The sequence below is a fragment of the Phocoena phocoena genome, chromosome 16 (genome assembly GCF_963924675.1).
Source record: "Phocoena phocoena chromosome 16, mPhoPho1.1, whole genome shotgun sequence".
Classification (NCBI taxonomy): Eukaryota; Metazoa; Chordata; class Mammalia; order Artiodactyla; family Phocoenidae; genus Phocoena; species Phocoena phocoena.
The window spans coordinates 27,812,689-27,839,545 of NC_089234.1; the positions used below are offsets into that span (position 1 = coordinate 27,812,689).

At 46.1% G+C, this 26,857-nt stretch overlaps 1 protein-coding gene across 1 annotated transcript; it reads left to right on the forward strand.

Moving 5' to 3' along the window:
* Positions 1 to 26,645, forward strand: SEC31B (SEC31 homolog B, COPII coat complex component). The gene is given in 25 exon segments (XM_065893894.1): positions 1 to 63; positions 388 to 527; positions 6,761 to 6,956; positions 7,159 to 7,254; positions 8,218 to 8,358; positions 8,708 to 8,796; positions 8,798 to 8,848; positions 9,692 to 9,724; positions 9,726 to 9,774; positions 9,894 to 10,055; positions 10,602 to 10,736; positions 13,682 to 13,845; positions 13,847 to 13,910; positions 16,160 to 16,234; positions 16,485 to 16,588; positions 17,974 to 18,175; positions 18,889 to 19,062; positions 19,575 to 19,736; positions 23,659 to 23,836; positions 24,259 to 24,567; positions 24,796 to 24,854; positions 25,144 to 25,290; positions 25,594 to 25,710; positions 26,166 to 26,237; positions 26,466 to 26,645. Coding segments are annotated over 25 exon segments (3,162 nt in total).
* The last annotated feature ends 212 nt before the right edge of the window (positions 26,646 to 26,857 follow it).

Below are 26,857 nucleotides of genomic sequence, written 5' to 3' on the forward strand. Positions count from 1 at the left end.
ATGAAGCTGAAGGAACTTGAGTGGCCCGCTGTCCAAGTGTGGAGCCCAGCTAGCCACTACTGTGGATAAGGATCCACTGAGTACATAGGTTGAACGGAAACATAGTATCCAGGGCTCTTTATTGTGCTTCAGAGAAAGTTTTAGAGTCATGGAAATCTGGGGTTGGCTAGCAGCGTATGCAAAGGGATATTAGGAGTTTCTGGTACCTGGGGGCAACCTTGGACTCTGGCTTAAGGCTAAGCACCTCATGCTTTCTTGTTTTCTTTGGAGCTACCATTTGATAAAGGGTATGTCCAGCCCTCTCCTGTTCCTGCTCTTCTCTACTGCTTAACCATTTATACCCCAAATCCATGCATATATTGTTGCTCATATGCTGCCTCTTCCTGACTTTTCTTGTGTCTAGGAACATCTGCCCAGCAGCTAGATGCCTCCTTTAGTACAGATGGCATATTGGAAATCTTTGAGGTTGATTTCAGGGACCCCTCTCTGGACTTGGAATGCAAGGGAGTCCTTTCTCCCTCCAGCAGGTACTATGTCTGAACTTTTGATGGGTATGCAGGGCAGATCCTGATGTAGACCCTGGTGGGGAATCCCGGGAGTAGTATGTGCTTCTCAGGGCTCATGAGGAGACAAGTGAGGGGAGAATGGTCTTTTAGTAGGAGAGAAGTTAACTCTGGGTTTATTTTGCAAGAGGATTTTGAAAACACCCACTCCAACCTTTGTGGTCAGCAGCAGCAGCGTCATGCAGAATCATGTGATAGAGACGCCTCACAGAAGCCTGGACCCACAAGTACCTGATCTGTCTCTGAACGCAGAGGAATTGACTCCTTCCTCCCTTGGCTCTTGTGAAGATAACAGCCTTACACAATATTTCCTTGTCTGCCAGTGGGAGGTGAAAGAATGATCCTCTCCTCATTGCTGTCAGGCACCGATTGGGCACTCATGGATTTCATGGCTCTGGCAGGCTTACAGGGTTGGGTACTAGCATTCACCAAGCACATGTATACATTCCAGGCACTATGCTAGGGGCTCTGTATAATATCTTATTCATTCCTCAAAATGAGCCTAACCAAAAAAATACCATTATTCCCATTTTACATAGGAGAGAACCAAAACTCTGAGAAGCTAGGATTTAAGTCTAGGCCTGTCTTACTCCAAAACCTACCTTCTTTCTATTATTCAACTGTTCTTTTACAGGTTGTGTAAAGATGAGGCTTACAGTCTGAATCAATGATCTCTAAATTTTTTTACAATCAGGAAAAATGTGAATATTCACTGTACTCAAGTATATAGTATAAATAATATACATGTGTTACTGCACTACTATTTAATATTAAAAATATAAATCTTTTTCTTACAGCCCAGAGGATTATCTTGCCCATCCACTTTAGAGATTGCTGGTCTAGAATGCAACTCTCCATCTTCTTGTGCATTTTTTGGTCCATCTGAGTGATTAGATTAAGATATTTAGACAGAAGTACCCTCTTCTTTCTTTTCATGGTTTAACCTAATAATGAAAGTTAGTTTTCGTTCTCCTTTTCTTGAGCTCCTATATCACTTTGTTACAGTATCCCTTATTTTGCAGTTTTTAACATGTCTTTGTATTTCCAGTACCTTTACCTTTTGAAGAGCAGGCCTTGGCGGGTTTACCAGTAATGATGATATATTCTTAGCCTCGAAGCAAGCATTTCAGAAAGGGCTGCTGAAAGGAGTGAGCTAATTTAATAATGTTTATACTCCTGAAGATAAGAAAAGGGGCAGTGAGCGCAAGGACTCTTTTCTTTGACCAGCCAAGCAGCAGCTTCAGCATAGTAGTGGCTCCTTAGGGCTAGGAGTTCCTAAGAAAGAGGCAACGTAATTGCTTAAGAAACCTTGAAACTGAATCCTGAGATCCGTGTAGGCAGAGATTTTTGTCTGTTTTATTCACTGCTGTATCTTTAGCATCTAGAACAGTGCCTGTCATAAGGTGGTTAAAAAATATCTGTGGAATAAATGAGTGATATTAGAACCTTCTGGATTACCAAACGGAGCATTCACGTCCACCAGTTCAGTTAGTTATAGTTAGTCTTCAGTTAGTCTTAGTGCCTTAAGAGCTTTTCAGGGGTAACAATCTGTTTGGCAGCCAACTAGGTTGAAGGGACACTTTTTGAAATGTTGGTACTGTATTCAGGAATCATGAAGCATCACCTCACACCCTGCTCTACCCTGCAGGAATTTGGGGACTATAACCAAAACAAATATAGTACAGTTAGCTTCCTTTTTCCACCTCTATAATTGTGTCTAAAGATTGAGTCTTATTCTCAAAGACCTAAGGGATTACTTTTGACACAGTTCGGTTGGGGCCTTTCTGAAGAAATCATCTTAGACCCTCCAGGGTTTAAGACACCCACTTCTTTCCATTCCAGCCTGGGTTAGGTCACTTACTCAAAAGTCAGCATCACAGACAGTTGACCAAGATGATCAGGGTAGATGAAGGGCAACCCATCCTTTGCTTTATGCTTTCCTCTTTTCTGTATCATCTTCTGCTTGGTTTAATGGAAAGCACAGTTGTGTTGGGTTGCTACCTTGGCTAAAACTGTGTGACTTTGGGCAAATTGAATTCCATCAGTGATCTTAGGTTTCCTCACTTATATGTAAAGAAGAGGTTGTACAAGATGACTTCTAAGAATCTGCTGAACTCCAAATTTAAGTCTTATCTTCAATCTCTCCTTCCCTTTTCCTAGTTTAGTCTCCTTCCTTTTTTCCTTTTTTTTTAAACAAATGCCTCTCTGTATCTCTTTATTATTAACTAAACATACTCTTCAAAGTCTTCCCCCTTCCATTGCCTGCCCTTTTTACCAGACCCATGCCTCAACCACATTTGAATCCTGAAGATCCCCTTATCCTCAACCCGTGATGTATCAGAGAAATATTATCTATTTAGAAATACCTGACTGAAAGAGAAATGTTCTGAAACACTGGTATGGGTGTAGATAAGGGACAGCCTTAAGCTATAAATAGAGTGAAGAGAGTGTGTGAATTAATGCCACTGGATGCAATCAGAATCAATATGGATTAGCATGTGCACTGAAGCAAGTGATGTTTGGTTTGTTAGGTGAATCTCACTCAAGAAGAAAGCTATCTGGGAGAATAATACATTGTTTATGTATTGACTTGAGTTGAGGACATAGCTGCTGTGGCTGAGTGAGTTCCGGGGTCAGTGGGTGATTTGCTGCACTCTACCTCTGTCTACACTGAGGTTCTAGATCTCTGAGTGGCCACTATAACCTATGTCTGACCCATCCTCTAGTAACATGGAGAAAGTAGGTGATCTATCTTCCAATACCTTTATCTCAGTTCTAGCTACTTGGGGAGCACTGTGACCCCTCTTTAGGTGCCTTTGTAAGGGACAACACTAAGCAGTAAAAGATCGTTTTGGTACTACTCCTAATTTTCTTGTTTCTAAGACTTGCCTTCTCTCTAGAGACATTAAGATCACAGAGGAGAGAGCATGGGCTTTGTTGTTGGACAGACTTTGGTTCAAATCCCAGCTTTGCCATCTACTGTCCTATCAGACACATTATTTAACTTCTCTGACCCTGTTTTCTCTACTGTAAATTTGAGTAACATAATTGGCACATAGTAGCCTTGTGCATACTAGGCATTCAGAAAAGTAGTTCTCCTCTCAGACAGCCATCGCTCCACCCCAGTGTCTTTATTCTCCAGCTTGGAGCACTGCCCTCATCTCTCTGACTTTTAAGGAAACTTGGATTTCCTCAGTTATTTTGGCCAGGATGTGGACAAACTCATTTTCACTTTAATCCACTAACATGAGGTTGGGATTTTTCATAAGGAACTTCACTAAGCAAATAAAATCAAAATCCAAAACAAAGAAGTACAGAAATCATGGGAGCAAGAATTTATACAGCACATATTCCTAATCATAAGGTAGCTGAAGCTTGGCCTCAGATGAGCTTAGCTGGTTCGACGTTCTGATCTCACAGGTCTCAGTTTATTCTCTCCAGCCTTGTTTTTCTCTTTTTGCCAGGAGCATAGCCATGAGTTGATTGTTGGGGCTGGTTCTATCTTTATGCATTCAACTTCTTCCCATTGTTCTATGCTGGTGTGCAGTCTGATGTATCTAGTACAGAGGTTCCTAACCTTGGCAGCTTATTAGAATCACCTGGGGGGCTCTTATTAGAAATGTAGATTCGGGGCTTCCCTGGTGGCACAGTGGTTAAGAATCCGCCTGCCAATGCAGGGGACGCAGGTTCGAACCCTGGTCCGGGAAGATCCCACATGCCCAGAGCAACTAAGCCCGTGAGCCACAACTACTGAGCCCGCGTGCCACAACTACTGAAGCCCATGCACCTAGGGCCCATGCTCTGCAACAAGAGAAGCCACCGCAATGAGAAGCCCGTGCACCACAATGAAGAGTCGCCCCCACTCACCGCAACTAGAGAAAGTCCGCACGGCAACAGAGACCCAACACAGCCAAAAATAAATAAAAAAAAAAAAAAAAAAAAAAAATGTAGATTCTGTAGGGCCCGTCTCTGGAAATTCTGCTTCACAAGGTCTGGGTGGGAATCAGGAACCTGTATTTTCTTTAGGTGCCACCCCTCATTCTGTGATGCCATATGGTCTCCATCATTGCCATCATTATCCTGAGAAGCTCTTTAGCAAAGAATTCCACATGTATTCTCATGTTTTCAAAGTTCCCACCTTCCTATACAAACTCGTCTCCCTATGCCTTCTACTTAAATCTCTTAGTTCCTATCTGCAGGCCAAAGGCCATCTTTTTTGTTTTATAACTTTTTATTTTTAAAATATTCAAACACAGAAAAGTTGCACAATAGTACAGTGAACAATCATATACCTTCATTTAGACTCATCAGTTGTTAATGTTTTGTCACATTTGCTCACATGCTTGTGTGCTTTCTCTTTGTTTACACACACACGCGCGCACACACACACACACACATGACTCCATTTGCAGGGCAGAGATGATTGATCAAGTCTCCTTCCTTGCCTGACTCGTCCCAGGTGTTCCCCCTCTCCCAGGTGTTGTCTGTCACAGCTCTTCGGGCTCCAGTTTCACCCTTACTAGTGAAGCGTTAACAATAGGAATGTACTTTCTGCATGCCTACACAAAGAAAAATCATTTTGTCACACCCCGTATTCTGCATTTCAGCCACTCTAAAGTAACTGGGCCCTCTTCTCCGACCCTTTGGTGACTCCCATGTGGTCTCAGGTACCTTTTACTCTGATTTTATATGTCATGTGCTCTGACCATACCGCGGTCACTGCATTCCCATGTGAGTTTCCATGTCCATAGCTACTTCTGATTCCTATGTGACCTATTAGAGGCTTCTCTGGCTAACCTATTGACTTGCCCTCTGTCCATGCTGAGCTCTAGGCCCTGGATGACATGGCTGGCAGCCTCTGGAGCCAGCGTGGAACACATTCTTCTGTCCTGTTAAGGTCAGTGCAACCTTAGAAAATACAGCCTTTCTGACAGTAGCTTTGGACCCACTGTTTGTTCAGCTCTGCTGTTTTTGTTCAGATGCTGACCTGGTCTGAACTAGTGCTCAGCTCTTCACTTGTGACAGGTTGGCTCTGCTCTAATGACTGGCCAAACAGGTTCCTGCCTGGTTACCCCATTCAATTTCTTTGCTGATTGTTCCCAGGGTGTGGGAACATTTAATTTCAGTTAGAGATCTTACGACATCATTCAATGTGAAATCTGGCTTCTCGGAAGGCTGCGGAAATATCCTTGTCTAGTAGGATAGCCAAGTGAAATGGAGGACAGACCACCTGTGAGCCTTTGGGGATTTCACATGCCTTCCCTAGGGGCTTTGCAGGGGATCCATACTTGTGTGCAGGGAGCCCAGGGTCCATCTCTTTCTTGTGTGAAAGGTGCTCAGAAAGCCAGAAAAGTGTTCCCCAAACGGTGCATTTATTCTTTGTGCCTCTGTGTCTCTAGGGCTGGCCCACTGAATCCACATGGTGGTTCCAGTGGACTAGACACATGGGAGAGGCATGGGATGGGAAAGTCCTTAGATCTTTTCTCACTTCCAGTTTAAGAGGGAAGAGGGGACAGCAACTGTTGGCCTAAGGAACCTGCTTCTATTCAGGTGTAGAAGAGTTTGGATCTTGCTCTAAATAGAAGACAATATTTTATGATGGTTAAGAGCTCAGGATTTGGCATAAGATGGGCCTAACTTTGAACCTTGACTCTGTCACTTCCTAGATGTCAAATGGGAGTAAAATTACTAACTGTATATACAGAAGTTTCACAACTTCTCTGTGCCTCGTTTCCTCAATTGAAAATGGAGTTAATACCTCATGGGGTTGTTGATCAGCTAAAACATGTAAAGCACTTAAAACGTACTAGTGCCTAGTACGTAGGAAGTTATCAAAATAAGTGTTAGTTGTTATTTGAGTTGGGAGGATTAAGAAGTAATTTATTTGAAGTGTTTATCACTGGGTTTATATTAAACCCAATAGTGTTAACAAAAACATAAAAAGCACCCCTCCCCCAGCTCCGTGGCAGTGGCCTCCTGGCTTCTAGTGTAACATAGACGGAACATTTTTTCAGCCAAAGGGCAGGAGGACCAGGCAGAGGAGACCTCTGTTCTGTGTCTGGGAAATGAGGGAGACAGGCAGGCCCTGACTAAGGGTGGGGATGCCTGCGTAATGTCAGAAGCTGGCAAAGATGCCCATTCTCTACTTACTGACGTGGACCTGAGTTGGTGCTGATGCCAGTTCCTCCTCTTTGTAGGTTTCACAAGCTGATCTGGAGGAGCTTTGGCAACGGGCTTCTGGAAGGCTCCGGGGTTATTGTAGGCGGCGGGGATGATGGCATGCTTACTCTATACAGTGTGACCCACATCCTGTCTTCGGGAAAGGAGCCTGTGATTACCCAGATACAGAAGCACACGGGGGCTGTCAGAGCCCTTGACTTTAATCCGTTCCAGGTACTACATTTCAGTTAATCAGACATGGCTGACAGATCTGAAGGGAAGCGTTTGCTTGTAACCTGTGGTCTCTAACTCTGAGCCCTTCCCAGGTTGTTGTGGGGGTGGCTTTGGAAGCCCCGCATGTGGGTCTCCTTCCCCCTTTTCTGCTCTCATCTCTTCCTGGGAAGGCGTGTCTCCAAAGGCCTGTTCCTTCATACAGGGCAACCTCCTGGCCTCAGGGGCCAATGATTCAGAAATCTTCATTTGGGATTTGAATAACCTGAGTGTGCCAATGACCCCAGGATCCAAGTCACAGGTGAGGAGCCTTCTGGTGCTGCTGCTGAGTGTGCACCTGATTTTCCCAGGGAGCGTTGGATTATGGAGGCAGCCAGCACACAGGAGAATTTCGTCTTCACCACTGGAGGGCACTAAAGCTCCACAGACTAACGTGCTGCCTACCAGCCAGATAATAGAGAGTTGGAGTCGGGTGGGGACGGGTTGGGGGGTGGCTTGTGGTCATTAACTGACCCAGGGGTTTCTGGAAGGCAAATGAAGAAGGGTGAGGGGAGTAAAAGACATTGAGAGAAGGCATGAACGTACTGTTTATCGTAGTATAGCTTAGGCAAGCTTGGGCCCTGAGCTTAGCTGAGCAGGGGCAAGAGTAGGACACCCAGATACACCCTTGTCCTTTTCGTGGGAGGATCAGCGTTGTCTTTGTATCTGGTTTCCCCATGTGGTTGGGGGACTCGTGTGTCTCTGTCTCTGAGTGTACCTATCTTGTCAGTCTGTAACTGGGCCCATCTTTTTCTTCCTCACTTTTGTTTCTTATGCTTACAGTATCGTGAGGTAAGTTCAGTATGAATTTGATAGCACCTTGTGCCCTAAAAGTATCAATGGCTTTTCTCTCTGCTTCATTCTCTCTGGGGGTCTTGGGTGTCTATATTTCCCTCCCTCCCTCCCTCACCCTTTTCCTCTCCCTCTCTCTCTTGTCAGAGACGAGAGGGCTGTTTTAAAATCTTGACTCTATCCTCTCAGGAGCACTTTGGGATAGGAGTAAAACCCAAGTGCATCTGTCCTTCTCTCAGCTTCTACACCAGTTTCCTAAAGCATCCTCTCTGGAAAACTCCCCTCCCAGCTTCCCGAGACTGGCTTGGTTTGGATAGCCCCATGTCTACTCTTGGCCTTTCTGTGGGTGGTTGGGAGCAGTGGAAGAGCAGCTGTCTCTTGGTCCAGGGGTGACAGGTTGTCCTCAACCTGCCCCCCACACATCCTGCCTCAGCAGCCCCCAGAAGACATCAAGGCACTCTCTTGGAACCGTCAAGTTCAACACATTCTGTCTTCTGCTCACCCCAGTGGCAAGGCAGTCGTGTGGGATCTCAGGAAGAATGAACCTATCAAAGTCAGTGATCACAGCAACAGGGTGAGTTGAATACAGGCAGAATATAGGCTCGGGCTCTGCTGTCTCTCTCAGGTCTAGTGTTGGAGCTGCTCTCCCCCAGGCGAGGGTTCTGCTTTCGGCTGTTACACCTGTGGATTCAGCCTCAGCAGATTTCCATTTGAGAGTGAAAGCTTAGGGAAGCTAAACTGAGCTGATCTGGAGGCTTCTGGTGCTCCTTGCTATGGTCATCACTCATTCCCCGATGGCTGTGGTGTTCCCAGTCACATAGGAGAGACACAAAACCTACCCTCAGAGAGGTCCCATTTCAGCTGGACAAAAAAGGTTCATAACCAGAAGAGTCAGGTTACATTGGAGTCTGCTTTGTTCACAGATGCACTGCTCAGCCCTGGCCTGGCACCCAGACATGGCCACCCAGTTGGTGCTATGTTCAGAAGATGATCATCTTCCAGTAATTCATCTGTGACTTGTGCTTTGCCTCCTCACCCCTGAAGGTGCTGGAGAGTCACAGCAGGCAGCATCTCAAACCCCATCCACATCCTTGTTGGAGGGCGGGGGCATAAATGACCTGGGTAGAAGGCAATGCATGCCTCACTTTGGCTACCAGACATTCTCCCTGGCTTCAAAGCTATCCCAATGAACACATAGTTACCCAGTTCTAGTTCCAGGTCCAATCAAGAGGAGTTCCTTTAGACCCAGAGGTTATGGAAAAGAGCCTGAGTTTCCATCTAACTTCAGAGATGGGAGTGGGATAGGGTATGAGAAATACTGGAGCCAATGTTTAGTCCCCCTGGGAGAGTCCCCAAGCTCTGATCTGAGGACAGTACTCATTTCTTTAGGTGATTAGGTTGCCTCCTTCAAGAGTTCTTAATAAAGGAACCTTGGCTCCTGTCTTTTCCGTGAACAGGCCTGCCTCTGAAGCTGTAGCTCTTGGGCCTACAGCAGAGAAAACGGCCCCATAGTCTGTTCTTTCTAACTCAAGGGCCATGCCCCTTGGTGACTTTTGAGCGTTAGGTCCTCACTACCCTCCTGGGCTAAAAGCACCCATAGGGATGGGTGCTTGCCTGATTCATAATTCCTACCCTACAATCAGGGAAGAGAAGCAGGCCATCCTTCAGTGACCTGCAGGAGGCAGAGTGGTATAGTGCATAGTGCACAGGCTCTGGGATTTGACTTGGGTTCTGCCTGCTTGACTGCTGAAAGTTCCTTAATTTCCTCCAAAGCCTCATTTTCCTCATTTGTAAAATGAAGTCAGACTGCTCATTTTTGGGGGATGAGATTTATCCAAGATACATAAGGCACCCTGCTCACAGTAGGCATTCAGCAAACATTAGTTTCTCTTTCCTTTCCTTTTTAGGGGGATCCTGTCAGTGTCATGGAGTCAGGCTGAGTAGTGCCAAGGACAACCAGATCTTGTGCTGGAACCTGGAGAGCAGTGAGGTAGGCTGGCCCTTCTGTGGGCATGCTGGGATGGTAGGGGAGTCCCGGCTGCACCTATGTGTTCTGGGTTTCCTTACCTAAGTCAAGGTTTCCTTAATGGTTGTGTTCCCTCATATTAGGTGGTGTATAAGCTACCCACACTGAGCAGCTGGTGCTTTGATGCGCAGTGGTGCCCTTGGGACCCTCCAGTGTTCTCTGCTGCCTTCTTCGACGGCTGAATCAGTTTATACTCTGTGATGGGTAGGAGCTGGGAAGTCCAGCAGATGAGACAGGCTGACAAGGTTTGAAGAGCTTGGTGGAGAATGCTGGAGGGAAGGGACTGTCTCTGTTTGGCGAGAGAGGGAAGGACATAGCCTGGGAAGAAGTGGGGACTATTGGAGACTTGGGAGACCAGAGCCCTGGGTTTGGAAAGGCTGAACCTTTGCTCCAGTGCCCATCTTCCCGGAAGGATGTCAGTTCCTGCCCAATATAAAGGAGGCCTTTACCTTGACTCTTGCTCTTGGATGTTCCCAGCGGTATTTCGGGGAAATTGGACCTCCATGCTAGGACCCTTCACTATTTTGGAAGTATGAACTGTCTTTCCTCCCTGCCTCCTATAGATCCGTTTTGTGCCACACTCCACTGTAGATATTGGATGCAGTAGGCTTTCCAAGAGCCTTATTGCATGGGAGTCCCATCCTCACTACCAGTCCCCTGGAATATGAGAGTCCTACCTTTGTGGGCCAAATTGGGTGTCTCAAGGATCCCTCCCAAAATGGAGTTTGTAGGTAGAGTTCCTGGCTAACCACCACTCCACACTGTTGATGCATGTGTCCTTTTGCCCTCAGATCTCTTCTTCCTTTAGCAAAGTCCAGCATCTCCCACCATTGCAGGTGCCAGAGCAAGTGGCCCAAGCATCATTGATATCTCCCCTGGAAAAAAACCCCAAATGGATGAGAAGGCCAGCAGGTGTCTCATTTGCTGTAAGTGTAGTGTGTGTGTGTGTGAAGCCTACTGTGTGCCCAGCATGGAGCTGTGTTCTGTAAGAGGTTTATTCTCACTGCCTGTGTCTGAGATCAGGTCCCACTTTAGTGCTCAAGCAGAGAGTTGCTGTAGCTTCCCTCTCTACCCCTTCACCCTGCTTGCTGTGCCAGTCCTTTCTGAAAGGAATTGATTGCTTTAGAACTCTCATTTATGGAGAACTGCCTGAGAGTCCATCTGATTTTTCTCCACATCTACATACCTGGACTGGTAGTGAGTCCAGGCATAGTTAGAATACAAAAAGAACAGGATGAATACAAAGCAGGAAAGAAAAAAAAAATGTAGATTTCATCCTCTCCCTCCTCTGCTCAAAACCTTTGACCCCCCCCCCAGCCATTGCCTTATAGACTCAAGGCCAAATGTACACAGCCCCATTTACCTCCAGGTTTTTTTTGGGGGGTGGGAGCACTGCCTTAAACATCAAGTTTATTGCCGTTCTCACATTCCAAACCCAAACCCCACCTCTCCCAGTGGTGGACAGCAGAGGGAAGGATTTTCACAGTACCTGCAGACCTCCCCATCAACATTCCCCTCTTAACCCTCAGTCCCTCTATCTGTGGTCCACTGAGACACAGCTAGGACAAGGGCCGAGGAGAAATGGGAATCTCTCCTTGGGACAACAGGAGCAAGAGGCTAGAGAACTTGATACCCACCACCTCCCATGCCCCAGGAGAACAGAGGTCAGCAAACCGTCCATGCCATCCAGCCCAGTGGAGTGCGGGAGAGGAAGATGATGGTGACTCCAGCACAGCCGGGCTTGCTGCTTAGGTGCCAGAGGTGTAGGGAAGAGGCTGGGGCAGCAACACAGGAAAGGCTTTCTCTGCAGATCCAAGAGAGGAAACTATCTTTGGAGCCAGAAAGAAAAGACCTTGGGATACTTTCCTCTTCCCCCAGGTCCTTTGTAGCAGCAGGCAGCTTCTTCACACTGTCTGTTCAGGAGGCCACTTAGTGGCTGGGGGGATGGGCCTTGTGGAACAGTTACAGGACAGGACACTGGAAGTCTTTGAAGGTGTTGTGGGGTGTGGCCACAGGCTCCTAGCTGGAGGACCCCACCTCTGGGGATGTCAGGTAGGAAGTGAACTGCTCTGGCTTCAGCTGAATTTGATGATAGTTCTTGTAGATTGTTTCCATGAGGGTCTTTCTCTTGCTGTAGGATGACCAAGGCTGGGGCTCCAGGACCGGGATGCCCCTAGGATGTAGGTGTCAGTAGATCTGGCAAAACACGCACTTCAGCCCCTCGTCTGTCCAGTTGAAACGCACCCACCTGTTGAGGCTGAGGCAGAGCACCACGTCTTATGTGAGCGTTTGGGCCTGCACCAGCTCATCTCGATCCAGCGCAAAGTTAGCTGCTCTGGAGAATTCCCTGCTGAGCTAAAAAAAAAAAAAAAAAAAAGGCACTAAAACAGGCGATGTTGTCCAACTTCCACTTCCCCCAAAATGGCCAAGTCCTGCTCCAGTTTTTATTCCCACCTTATTCTCATGTGTTTGCTCTACTCCAGTTACATATGTCTACTTTCTGTTCTATGAATAACTCAACTCTGCTGCCTCCACCTGTACCTTACCCTTCAGCTTCTCTCCTGAACATTGAATCCTACTGCAGCCTTTCAAGGTCGCTTGCTTAAATACCACCCTCCTCCATGGTGCCCGTCTTTAGCCCCATCAGTGGTGAAGAACTCTGAGGTCAAGGGGCCTGAATTCTTATCATAGCTCTGTCTCTTACCAGCTGGGTAACCTTGGGCAAGTCACTTAATTCAGGACTTCAGTGTTCTTATCTGTAAAACAGGGATAGTAGGACCTGCTGAGCTTCTATTTGTGAATTGACATGAAACTCAAATAAGAATATACGTAAGCACTTTGTAAAACTGTCGAGTATTATACAAATCAAAAGTTAGGATGGTTCTGTTTAGCACAATCTGTAATGTAGATTTTGTGCTGTAAGAGTGGAGAAGAATTCTGGCTGGGAACATTCATTAAGGAGGGGGTAGTAGTGAATGGTTGGGGACTAGAGCAGTAGTTGTCAAGCATGGCTGCAGCTGGAATAACCTGAAGAACTTAAAAAAAATACTGATGCCCAGTGCCACCCCCAGAGCTTCTGATTTTTTTGTCTGGGGTACAGCCTGGTGACTTTGGGTAGCTCCCCAGGTGCTTTTAATTTGCAGCCAAGGTGAAGAACTGCTGGAGTAAAGGAACTTCCCTGGGCTCTGCTTTTGTTCCAGGTGCTTTATATAAAGTACCTCATTTGGTGAGGAGGATTCTCAGGTGGGGTTGTTGTGGTGGTTGAAGGCCTAGAGGCAGGAATGAACTGGGCACTTTGGAGATGCGGAGTGATCACATGAATGAACAGAGAGAGAGGTGCCGGAGACGCAGGTCTGGCCCTGATTTTGAAAGATTTTGTGCACTCTAGGCAGAGGAGCTTAAGCTCTCTCTGGGGCCTTGTGAAACCAGTACAGGCTCCTGAATGGCAGCAGGGATAGGGTTGTAGTCTAAGGCTTGGAATGGAGGAGGAGAAGACCAGTGCTAGCACTGGGCGTGGGAGACATTGAACAAGGAGAGGGAAGGAAGACTTTGTTGTTGCTCAGCTATTGTGGGTAAAAAGACTGTAATAATTCCAAGGAGTTTAGTCCAGGTGACTGGGAGAAAGGTGGTACCAGGACAGGTGAGGAAAAGATGAGTACCATGTACTGAAGTTTTAAGTTGGTGGTGCTGAAAGTGCAGGAGTGGTTTTGGGGTGGGGGTACATTCACTACTGAATTCCTGGTCCTATTCTACCCCCAGGAGTTCTCTTATTATTGCTTTCCTATCCTAGGGTCGACCAATAGATAGCCTTCCCTATGATCCTGACTTGGTGTTAATTTTTGCCTTAACCCTTCTTGTTTTTTCTCACCAGTTTGGGGGGAAGCTGGTTACCTTTGGCCTCCCCAGCACCCGTGCCCATCAGGTGCCACAGCCTTGCCTCCGCCTAGTCTTCATCAGTCAGGTCACCACAGAACCTGAATTCCTCATGCGGTCATCTGAGCTGCAGGAGGGCCTGGGATCAGGAAATCTCCTGAATTAGTCAGAACAAGATCCAGCAAGCATCACTGGAAAGCGAAAAGATGCTCTGGCAGTTCCTGAAAGTAGGAAGCCTGAAGGCTGGCTGCTCAGAAGTGTTTCTCCAAAGCCGGGCACCCCAGCCTCTGTCAACAACCACCACGTGGCCCAGATTACAGAGGCCCTAACCTCGCTGGGATTTTTCCTACATGGCACCCACCCCGGGCACAAAGTCTTCTCCCTTTACCCGAGGCTCAGAGACCATTCATGGCTATAGGGAAACTGAGGAGTACAAGCGGCATTTGCCTTTTTCCTACTGTTGCTGATGTCCTGGCTACTTCACCAGAGCCAAGATGAAGGCTTTCACAGTGCCATGCCACAGGGCAGTTAAGGTGATGGGAATGGAGAAGAAAGAAAGGGAAAGGAAGGGAAGAGGATCAGCTGGAAGGCTTTGAGTTGTTTCAGGTAACCCAAGGCAAGTCATTGTGATGGGACTCAGGGCTCAAGTCCCACTCTACTCTGGAGGCATGGTTTCAGTTGCAGCGTCAGTTTAATTTCAGGTTGCTTATGACACCATGATGAGTGCTTTATGTGTCAAAGGAAGTGAGCATGTGAGAGGAGAGAGCTGAAGAAAGAAAGAAATAACTGGACAGGCAGTGAGAGGATTAGTCATATCTTTGGGATTATAGAGTAGAATGCAAAAAGAAGGACAGGGCCTGTCCTGGGGGGTCTGAGAATAACTTGGAGTCTGTGCTTCAGATATACTAGAACTTTTTGCTTTGTTTTGTTTTTGCGGTATGCAGGCCTCTCACTGTTGTGGCCTCTCCCGTTGTGGAGCACAGGTTCCGGACGCACAGGCTCAGCGGCCATGGCTCACGGGCCCAGCCACTCCACGGCATGTGGAATCTTCCTGGACCGGGGCACGAACCCATGTCCCCTGCATCGGCAGGCGGACTCTCAACCACTGCGCCACCAGGGAAGCCCTATACTAGAACTTTATGAAGGTCGATACCAGGAATCTGAGGAGAAAAGGATCTGAGGAAAATCATCAACCATAGAATGAAGCTAGAAAGAGATGTGGGAAGAAAATAGTAAGAAATAATGCTATTGTTATAAGCAGGATACAGGTGGTAGCTCCAGGAATGGTGGAGTTGGAAAGAGTAGAGGGAATAATTGGGAGTTCAGCCTTTACTCTGCTGAACAAAGGAGGCATTGGTGCCCATAGGACAGAGGGGAGTCTGATTTAAAAGCTACACAAGAGCTGTTCGTGATGATGGTCCTGAAGCTGAGTGTGGATGAACATTTCCAGGAGAAGAAGATAGAAGAGTCTGATTTAAAAGCTACGCAAGAGCTCTCCATGATGATGGTCCTGAAGCTGAGTGTGGATGAACATTTCCAGGAGAAGAAGACAGAAGAAGAAGGGGGCCCTGAGAGACTATGAGAAAGATCATAGTAAGAATTCATGGTTCAGTGTGGGATAAATGAAGGGCCCAGGCCTGCTAACCCATTAGGGTAGGGCTTCAGGAAGCCTTGGCCCTTAGTATCTGGAACACTGAGTGGGTAAGCTGACTTCGTTTACTATATCCATGCAACTTCCACTTAGGAGTCTTCTCACGTAGCCGTTTAGACTCATAAGACTACTGAAGGCTCACTTGGCATCAGTCTCCTCAGAAGGATAGGGGACAGGAACCACAGCTTGTCAGCAGGGCAGCATCAGGTGGTTCTCTTCTGTGGGAGTCCTTGTTACAGTCCATGAGGCAGCTTAGAGTTCTCTCCTTCAGCTCCCCAGGTGCAAGAAGATGAGATATCCATCAGGCTGGTGTGCTAGCTGCCCTGGCTTGGAAGCTCCAGGCCCACAAGAGCTAATATCTCTTGTACAAACTCCAAAAGCATAGCTTCTAGGGTCCCTGCAAGGGATCTGTTTAGTACAGGAGTCCTTGCTATCAGGGAAGCCCATAGCATGGTGTCCACATCAATTATTTATAGTTTACATAGTTCTGGTCCAGATGCAATTTACCAGTCACAAGCTGTGTTGCCTAGAAACATAGCTGACATTTTACTCTTATCAGGTTACCAGGGCAATAGATCTAGGAAGTCAACTGAAGGTCCAGTTCTCATTGCAGAAGGGGGAAAGGGTTTGTTAACACATCTGCCCACACCCCAACAGGAATCAAGTCTGGGGAGAAATAGGGAGAGATGGTGTTGGCCTCAGTGAGCACTTCTGGTAGTACAAAGAACTACATTTGAGGGTACACTGGCACAGATGTCCAGCTGGTGCAGGAGAGCGTCCTTCACATTTATTTAATGGAGACTTCTATGTTCTGTGGCTCCTTAGGTGACCTTAGAGAAGGACTCCAGAATGAAATTCCTAAAACTATTAGGATACAATAAAGGTGAACTTCAGAAGAAGGTAAGCTGCTTTCACATCAGAAACGTGCTTGATGCAGAAAAGAGAATCCTGCCAGTGGAAACCGTCTCAGAATACCTCTTCCATTAATACATATATGAGCATTTTACCTCCTGAAGGTAGTCTCTTTCCCAGGAAAATACCTCAAGGATCTTAGCGAGTCCAGTTGGTGGGGTATGGAGGTGGGAAGAAAGCATAATGCTTATTTGACCTCGTGCTGGGAAGAGTGGTACTCATAAGTCTCTCCCTCCAGGTGGCCACATAGTTGAAGAGTGATTTGGGGCTGGGTGAGAGCCCTCAGCCCAAGGGAGTTGACCTCAACAGTAACAGACAACAGGCCTTTTGCATCCAGGTGCGGTAGGAGTACAGCCAGCCTAACCTAGGGTAGCATAGAAGATCTGCCTTTAGGGTATCTTCCCCTTCCTAGCCCTAAGCTTTGCTCTCAGTAAGTGCTCAGCTTCTGTGGAAGTCTTCAAACTCCTCATTCATTTAAAACCAGAGTGAGGCACAGAGACCTAAGCTTTTAGGCTAGGGGTAGAGTTGTGTTTTAACCATGAAGTAGAGCACTTCCCAAACCATACCTGGTTATTCTTTTAGCTTTACCCATTAAGGGCCAACTCTTTTTTTTTTAAATTGAAATATAGTTGATTTACAATGTTGTGTTAATTTCTGCTGTATAGCAAAGTGATTCATGTATACATACATTCTTTTTTATATTCTTTCCCAGTATGGTTTATTACAGGATACTGAATATAGTTCCCTGTGCTATACAGTAGGGCCTTGTTTATCCATTCTGTATGTACTAGTTTGCATCAGCTAATCCCAAACTCCCACTCCATCCCTCCCCCACCCCCTCCTCCTTGGCAACCACAAGTCTGTTCTCTATGTCTGTGAGTCTGTTTCTGTTTTGTATTGATAGATAAGTTCATTTGTGTCATATTTTAGATTCCACATATAAGTGATATCATATGGTATTTGTCTTTCTCTTTCTGACTTACTTCACTTAGTATGATAATCTCTAGGTCCATCCATGTTACTGCAAATGGCATTATTTCATTTTTTATGGCTGAGTAGTATTCCACTGTATATCTGTACCACATCTTCTTTATCCATTTATCTGTGGGTGGGACATTTAGGTTGTTTCCACGTCTTGGCTATTGTGAGTAGTGCTGCTGTGAACATAGGGGTGCGTGTATCTTTTTGAATTATAGTTTTGTCTGGATATACGCCCAGGAGTGGAATTGCTGGATCATATGGCAACTCTATTTTTAGTTTTTTGAGGAGCCTCCATACTGTTTTCCACAGTGGCTGCACCAGCTTACATTCCCACCAACAGTGTAGGAGGGTTCCCTTTTCTCCACACCCTTTCCAGCATTTGTTATTTGTAGACTTTTTCTTAAAATAAATTTATTTAGTTAATTTATTTATTTGTGGCTGTGTTGGGTCTTTGTTGCGGCGCACGGGCTTTCTCTAGTTGCAGTGAGCGGGGACTACTCCCACACTGAGGGAGGAGACAGAGGAGTGGCCTGAACTCTGGGAGGTCAAGCCATGTTGTCAGGGACTAGAGTGCATCCCTCTACGTTTAGTAGAGGGCATTTATGGTCCTCTTTTACTTTTTCTTGTCACATCTCAGTGTAAGAGCTTTGCCCTTCACTGCAGAGCAGGATTAACCTCACTGTTGTCTTAAAGCCACTGAGGCTACCTGTTCCATAGCTCATGGTCCCCCACCTGTTTTCAAACAGGAGGAAGAGGAGCACAGGGAAGCTGTGCCATTTAAGAAGTTTCTGTCTCTCTACAGACATGCTGGGAACTCACATGGAGCAGGAGGGTGGCAGGGCACTAACTTCTGAAGCCAGACTCTGTTACGTGTGCTCAGGAAGTGTGGAGCGGCTGGTGGAGTGCTGGGCAAAATGCCCCCGGGCTTCATCCCCCATGGCTCTACAGGTACCCCTTCTCTGCAGGGCCCTGGTCCCCCACATCAGGCCTTTAGGAGGGGCTAGCAGTGGAGATTGCAGGGACATCAGAGGTGAGTCTTCTGAGTAACCAGGCTGGAATCAGGGTATTAGGGAAGAGATTAGGGCCCCTAAAGTCTGGGACCTTTTCCATGGGTAAGCTATCATCTTCCTTCTTTCTCAGTCAAGGGAGACTGAGCAGCAGCTGCTTAGATATTAACCGTCGTAATTTTTTCCCACTTCAGGTTTGGGTGTATAAGTTTACCTGATATTTGAGTAATTGCGAGCTTGGGCCTTCTATTAGCTTCTGTGAAAAGCCCTGTATCTAAATTGTACCAGATACTCTGTGGGTACCCAGAGAAGGTGGGGGTCACAGACTCATGCGGAGACAAAGTTACACATGAAATAAGAGTATAACAGAATCTGAAGTTGATGATGTATTAGCATAAAAGATAAAAAATCCAAAAAGAAGAGGCAGAAATGTATAAGAGTGTAAGACTCAAACGGCTTGGGAAGTGAAGCCAAGTGGCTCTTCTCTGACTGTCATGTCTCTTATGTATCATATATCATCACCTGCTACCTGCACGTAGCTATGGCCAGGTGCCTTCATACCCATAGCAGGGAAGTCCTTGGTTGAGCTGCCTGGGCTTGGAGAGCAGGATGTGCTTTGAAGAGGGCTGACTGCCCTTATCCTTGTCCCTATAGGACCTGATGGAGAAGGTGGTGGTCCCTAACAGGAGCTTGAAGCTACTGCGGGGTGCTGATGGGGTGAGCCCAGGCCCTGCCACAACCTACAGAATCGCTCAGTATGCCAACCTCCTGGCAGCCCAGGGCAGCCTGGTCACTGCCATGAGCTACCTACCCAGTGACAGTGCTCAGGTGAGTGGGGGCATGTGGAGAGAGCATACCATTTCATTCAGTCATCTAACACTGGCTGAGCACTTCCATGTTCCAGGCACTATGCTAAATGCTGAAGCTCCCAGGATAAATAAGATCGAGTCCCTTAGGAGGTTCACAGTCTCTTGGGGGAAAATCAGATGTCAATAATTTATCCTGCTATAACAGAAGCTTATACTAAGCACTGTGGGACTTCACAGGCAAGGGGCTGGCTTTGTCTGGAGTAGTCAAAGAAGGCTTCCCAGTGGTTAAAACATTTGAGCTGGACCTTCAAAGAGAAATAGCTTACCAGAAGATGTCAGACATTCTAGGCAGAAAGAACAGCAAGAAGGAAGGCTTGGCAGGAATTAGAGACCTTTTGAGTCCTCTAAGGTGGCTGAAATGTAGAGGGTCGGCTGAAGTTTGAATGCTATGTGGGGCCAGGCTTGTAAGAGGGGTTGTTTGCTTGTTTTAACTTTACTTAACACAGTTCTTCATGATTATAACTTTTATAGCCACCAATTCAGCAGCTGAGAGATTGGCTTTTTCATGCCCAGGGTTCTGGTGTCTTGGGCCAGCAGTCTCCCCCTTTCCCCTTTCCCCGGGTTATTGTGGGAGCTGCTCCCCACTCTCAAGAGACATCATCTCCCAGACTGGGATTCCAGTCTTCTCACCAGGTAAGATCTTGCTTGTTCATTCATTCAAAAATACCTGTTAAGTGTCTACCAAGTGCCAGGCATGATTTTATAATATATTTATAATATATTAGTGAAAAAAATGATGAAAATTCTTGTCTTCATAAAGTATAGATTCAGTTATTTTTCTAACAACTGTTTATTGAACAACTACTAGGCACTTAGAACAGAAGGGTACACAAACCATGATCCTTGCCCTTAATTAGCTCATAGTCTAGTCTAGGAAAGATAGGTAAAAATTAACTACAGTAAAATTCATAAATACCATGATTGGGATATGATTAAATATTAAAGAGCCATGAGATCACGCAGAAGAAAGCAATTTACTGGGGGATGGGGGAAGTTCAGGGAATGTTTCAGAACGAGTATGATGTTTGATCTGAGTCTTGAAGGTTAAAAGTTATTTAGGCAAAGGAAGAGGTAAGGAAGGCTATTTCAGGCAGAGGGAATGGCATCTACAAAGGCAGTGAAGGGAAAGTAAGCAGAGCCCATTTGAGGAATGACTAACACTTTAATGGGGCTACAAAACAGGTGTTTGTGGCAGTGGACTGAGTTAGATGAAGCTGGGGTAACAAGTGGTAGTTAGATCAGGAGAGACCTGGCATTCTGTGTTCAAGAGTTTAGACTTGAGGGACTTCCCTGGTGGTGCAGTGGTTAAGAATCCTCCTGCCAATGCAGGTGACACGGGTTCGAGCCCTGGTCCGGGAAGATCCTACATGCCACAGAGCAACTAAGCCTGTGCGCCACAACTACTGAGCCCACATGCCACAACTGCTGAAGCCCACACACCTAGAGCGCGTGCTCCACAACAAGAGAAGCCACTGCAGTGAGAAGCCCATGCACTGCAATGAAGAGTAGCCCCCGGGCTCTCTGCAACTAGAGAAAGTCGGCAGCGCAGCAACGAAGACCTGACGCAGCCATTAATTAATTAATTAATTTTAAAAAGAGTTTAGACTTGACCCTGAAGGCAGGCAGGAGCTATTGAATGGTCTTATGCAGGGGAAGGACTAGCTATGTGTCTAGGAAGGACAAGGCTAGAGGTGGTTAGGAAGCTATAGCAAGAGATAATAAGGGAATGAAAGACCTGAAACTAGAGAGTGAGGTTGGATTTGAGATATTTAGTAGGTAGAATTGACAAACTGGTGATGGTTAAGAGGAGTGTGCTAAATGGGGGGACTGACTGCAGTGCCCAGATGGATAGGATGCTGTTAATTTATGAGACCAGGAGCCTACTAGAGGGGAATAAAATCCAGGGAGATTGTAGATAAAGGTATCAGGTAGAAAAGTTCTGATGATTCATCCTGTCCCACCTTTAATTCCCACCCTAATTTTCTTTCCTCCTTCACCTTCCCCCTCCCTCCTCCTCCTTCTCCTTCCCTACTTGCTGGCGCTCTCTCCCTCCCTCCCCTCTCCCTTTCCTCTCACTCTCTCTTTTCTATAATTACAGATTCACAGGAAGATACAATGAAATGTATTGGGAAGTCTCATACATCCCAAGCCCACCACATCCCATGCCAGTGTCCCACACAACCACAATACAATATCAAGGCTGAGATATTGACATTAGTATAATCCACAGATTCAGATTTCACTGGTTTTACATGTATTCATTTGTGTGTGTGGTGTGGGTAACCATGTAAGAATTTTACTTTTCATCTTTTTAACAGAGTACTTCACAGAGCAAAAAAATTTAATTTTATAAGGGCTAGTTTATGAAGTTTTCCTTCTATGGATCATGCTTTTCATGTCAAGTCTAAGAGCTCTTAGCCTAGTCCAAGGTCCCCCAAATTTACTACTGTGTTTTTTCTAGAAGTTTCATAGTTTTATGTTTTACATTTAAGTCCATGTTCCACTTCGAGTTAATTTTTGTGCAAGTGTGGGTCAGGTTTCATTTTTTTTTTTTTGCCAATGGATGTCGAGAATCATTTATTGAAAAGGCTGTTCCTCTTCCATTGAATTGATTTTGCTCCTTTGTCAAAAATTAGTCAGACATATTCATATGGACTTATTTCTCAGTTCCCTGTTCTGTTCCACTTATCTGTGTGTCTGTCCTTCTGCCAGTACCACTCTGTCTTGATTACTACCTCTGTATCAGTAAGTCTTGACATGGGGAATAGTAATTCCTCCAACTTTATTTTTCTGTTTCAAAATTGCTTTGGATATTCTAGGACCGTGTTCTTTTCAAATAAATTTTAGAGTAAGTTTGCCTATATCTAAAAAGAAACTTGCAGAAATGGACAGGAATTGCATTAAAACTATAGATTAATGTAGGGATAGTTGACATCTTTACTATATTGAGTCTTCCCGTACATGAACATGGTATGTCTCTCCAATACTTTCTCCATCAGCACTTTATAATTTTCGTCATACAGGTCCTGACATGTTTTGTTCATTTCAAGCATAAGTATTTAATTTTCTCTTGAGCAATTTGAAATCAAATTGTATTGCATTTTTAATTTTGGTTTCCACTTGTTTATTGTCAGTGTATAGAAATGTAATTGGTTTTTATGTGTTAATCTTGTATCATGTGACTTTTCAATGCTCATAAATGAGATTCCTGAACTCATTTATTTGCTTTAGGAGTGTTTTGTGGATTCCTTGGGAATTTCTATGTAGATAGTTATGTCATCTGTGAATAGAGACAGTTTTATTTCTTTTTTTCCAAATTGTATGCCTTTAATTTCTCTTGCGTTATTGTAGTACTAAAATAAGAATGGTGAGTGTGAACACCCTAACCTTGTTTCCAGTCTTAGAGGGAAAACATTCAGTCTTTCACCACTAAATATGATGGTAGCTCTAGGTTTTTTGTAGATGCTCTTTATGAGGCTAAGGAAGTTTTTCCATCTATTCCTGGGGTACTGAATCATGAATCAGTGTTGAACTTTGTCAGATGTTTTTTCTGCATCATTTTATATGATCAAATGATTTTCCTTCTTTAACCTGTTGATATGGTGGATTATGTTGATTGATTTTTAAATATATCATGATATACATTGCATGACCTGGGGTAAATCTCATTTGGTTGTGGTATATTATTTTTATATACATTGTTGGATTTGATTTGCTAAAATTTTGCTGAGGATTTTTGTGTCTAAGTTTATGAGAGATATTGGTCTGTAGTTTTATTTTGTAGTGTTGGTATCAGGGTAGTACTGACCTCATAAAGTGAGTTAGGAAATATTCCTTCTTCTGTATTCTGGAAGAGATTATGTAAACTTTGTGTTAATTCTCTGAATGTTTGGTATAATTCTCCAGTGAAACTATCTAGGCCTCGAGATTTTTTTTGGTGGGGGGGGAGCTTTTTAATTACAAATTTAATTCCTTTATTAGTTATAGAAATATTCAGGTTTTCTATTTAATTTTGGCTGAGTTCTGGTAGTTTGTGGTTCTTGAGGAATTGGTCCATTTTTTCTAAGTTGTCAAGTTTATGAATGTGAAGTTATTTGTAGTATTCCTTATTATCTCTTTAATGGCTGCAGGGTCTGTTGTAATGTTCCCTGCTTCATCCTTGACCTTGATGAATTGTGTCTTCTCTCTTTATCTTTGTCAGTCTTTATAAAGGTTTATCAGTTTTGTTGATTTTTTTTTTTTTTTGGTGGTACGCGGGCCTCTCACTGTTGTGGCCTCTCCCGTTGCGGAGCACAGGCTTCGGATGCACAGGCTCAGCGGCCATGGCTCACAGGCCTAGCCGCTCTGCGGCATGTGGGATCTTCCCAGACTGGGGCACGAACCCGTGTCCCCTGCATCAGCAGGTGTACTCTCAACCACTGCGCCACCAGGGAAGCCCTTGTTGGTTTTTTTTAAGAATTAGTATTTTGTTTCATTTTCTTTGTTGTTTTTCTGTTTTCAGTTACTTACCTTTCTTTTCCTTTCCAAGTGCTGACCCTTTTTTCTCTTCCATCAGGTTTCATCTCCATCTCCAAGGCCAAGGATTTTTACACCTCCGTCATCACTTGTGATTCCCTTGACACCTTCCTGTCCTAGCCCTTATCAGGGCTCCAGAATGCAGAATACAAGTGACTACAGGCCATCTGGGTTCCAGGAAGCCCAGTCTTTGCCTGTGGTCCCTGGGGTAAGGCCTGGTGAGTGACTGAGTGGAGACCTGTCTAGGCAGAGCACAGAGGAAAACATCTGGCATGGCCAGAATGGATTTGGGAGGCAGTATGTCTATCTAGTGAGAGGAGCTTAGAGTTTGAAGTCTGAATTCTCAGTACTGTCAGTTACTGGCTTTGTACCTGTGGGCAATATACCTAGCCACTTTGTTTCTTTTGAAAATTGAGAGTGGTTGTTATGTTGGTCATTTCAACCCCACAGGATTGTTCTGAGGGTCAAATAAGGAATATAGTTAAAAGTACTTTGTAAATGGTAGATCTCCATACACATGTATTAGTTATTTTTTATTATTATAGTTTTTTAAATTGCTGCTTTATTCCTCTCTGATGTGCTCTGAGTCTCTCCCAAATTGAAATTTGGTGGCAAATGACCTGTTTCTATCCCATTTCAGCTTTATCTCAGCTGCGGCTGTCAGGAGGGCAAAGGGTGCAAGCTCCTAACCCCGTGGGATTCCCTGGAACATGGCCTCTTCCTGGTCCACCCACGGCACCCCCAGACATTATGCAGGCTGGTTCTGCCTCCCTGCCTGAGACTCCTCAAAGGCTCCCTCTGCTTCCTGTGAGAGCACCAGGCTTCAACCCTATGAGCTCCCAGCCGCCAGCCCCTCCTGTCACCTTCTCTGCAGCACACCCTCCAGGAGGGCCAGGTGCTCCATGCGCCGATACCTTCCCAACCACTGGCATCTTGACTCCTCAGCCAGGTCAGTCTTCTCCCATGGCCTTCCTCTCCTCCCCTCCCCACTACCACCTTGGGAGTCTCTTTCCTCAAGCCAGTGAACTGGGGTTGGAGAATGTCAACTCAGAGTGTGGCTGGTCTGTGGAGGGAGGTGTGGCAGACTCCAACTAAAATAATTTTCCTGGTCTTCAGACCAAAAATTACAGTGTTTTTGATCATGCCCCTAAAATACCTCTATATTTATACTATTCAGGACCTCAAGATTCCTTGGAAAATGCTCCAGTGCCCAGGGGAAACCTCCAGAGGAAAGAGGTCAACACATCTCCCCCCAACTCAACCCCTTATACATTCACTGATGACCCACACTCTAGTTCCGTACAGAAAGCAGCCTGGTCCTTCCCGTTCTGCTTTCCCCACTCGCTCTTCTCCCCTCAGCTCCCTCCTCTTTCCTTCTTATACACATTCACCATCTTCTCACTTCCAGGTTCCCCACGCACTATTCTGTGCCCTCGTTCATTCATAATTTCTGCCACTCCCTCAAAGTAGGGCCGAAGGAGTCTTTCAGCTTAGACTCACGTGCCTTTCTTTTCTCTCTCTTTAGTTGCCAGAGACATTCATGCCCCCAGCACCAATTACTGCTCCAGTTATGTGCCTCACCCCTGAGCCACGAGGGGTCCTTTCCTCACAGTCTGCTGTCCCCAGTGTGAGTCATGCTCCCCCTGGAGCCCCAGGAGAACTGAGCCTGTAGGTGACAGGAATGATGTATTTCCCTCCTCTTGGAAACCTTCTTTTCTTGGGTATAGAAAAGCAGGGAGCACGGTAGATGGCTTCATTCCTCAAGTTGGAGGCAGACTCTGGGCTGAAGGAGATGGGGTGGGGGGCAGATACCAAGTGTCTCTACTGCAGACAAGGGAGGATGCCCCTCCTCAGCTCTGCTCTGATCTACTCTAGTGGGAGCAGTGTGACCCCCAAGTCACTGAGGACTAGTCCTGAGGGGAGCCATGAGCAGGACAGCTCACCTCTCTCTCCTGTGTCCCTGCTCCCTCCTCAGCAACTTCAGCTGCCACCTGCGAAGATGGACAGGAAGGAGCTGCCCCCTGAACATCAGTCCTTGAATATCAGCTTTGAGGCGCTTCTGCAGCGCTGCTCCCTGTCTGCCACTGACATAGTGAGTCTGAATCTTCCCCATGGTGCTCCCCTCCTACCCTAGCTGGTCCCAGGACCCCTTAGCTGTAGACCAGTTCCTTGTGTGACTCTTCTTACTGTCCCTGGACATGCTGCCTGTATCTTATACTTGTTTGATGTCCATGTGGAGTTGGGGAGGACTTGTCTGGTCTGGAGGTTATCTCCTTGGCAGCAAGACCAAACAGCACTGAGACTTAGCGCTTGGAAAGGCCGCAGGGAGTACTGCAAGGAGGGTGAGACCAGGAGTGAGGAGACCTGCCATTCATTCCTGGCTGCGTCAGCTTGAGTGAGTCACTTGGCCTCTTCAGGTCTCCTTTTTGTCCTCCGTGAAATGAAAGAGCATTAAGCCATTCTAGCTCTAAGGTACCGTGATTCTTCATGGTTCTGTGTAGTGTTAGGCATAGTAGCTGGAATCAGAATCCATTTCCCTCCCTGCAGAAGACAAAACGGAAGCTGGATGAAGCAGCCCAACGTCTAGAATGTCTATATGAGAAGCTCTGCGAAGAGACAGTAAGTACAGGCAGTGGTGCTCCTCTGCCTCCTGCTCTTCCACCTTCACCCATGGCCAGAGGGTGCCCAGTGTCCCTTCCTATGGGCCTCACCGACCCTGGGTTCCTTACAGAGTATAGACATCTTGCCTGGACTGGGCTCTAGAACTTAAGTCCTCTCTTCTCCCTTCCATGCCTCCAGGGTAGGGGCGGGGCTGGGCTTACTGACTGTGCGCTAATCCTTCCACAGCTCTCGCCTCCTGTCCTGGCTGGGCTCCACGAGGTTGCCCAATGTGTGGACGCAGGACGCTTTGAGCGGGGCCTCGCTGTGCATGCTCAGGTGGTGAGCTGCAGCAGCTTCAGCGAGGTCTCCAGCTTCATGCCTGTCCTGAAGTCCGTCCTCACCATCGCTTATAAGCTACACATCTAGACCAGGCAGCTCCTCTTGCCAGGAGGCCACTTCTACTTTACTTAACTCCTTCCTGCAGGAAAGGGGAATTTCGGAACAGGTTCCGTTTGTTTTTCCTAGCCCTCTTCCCTTGCTGCCAGGTATATGATGCTGTAGGCTTGGCTCCAAACAGGCAGAGTGCCTGCTCTCCACCCCTTTATGCGTGGGCCTCTGGGATCTGCTCAGGGCTCTCT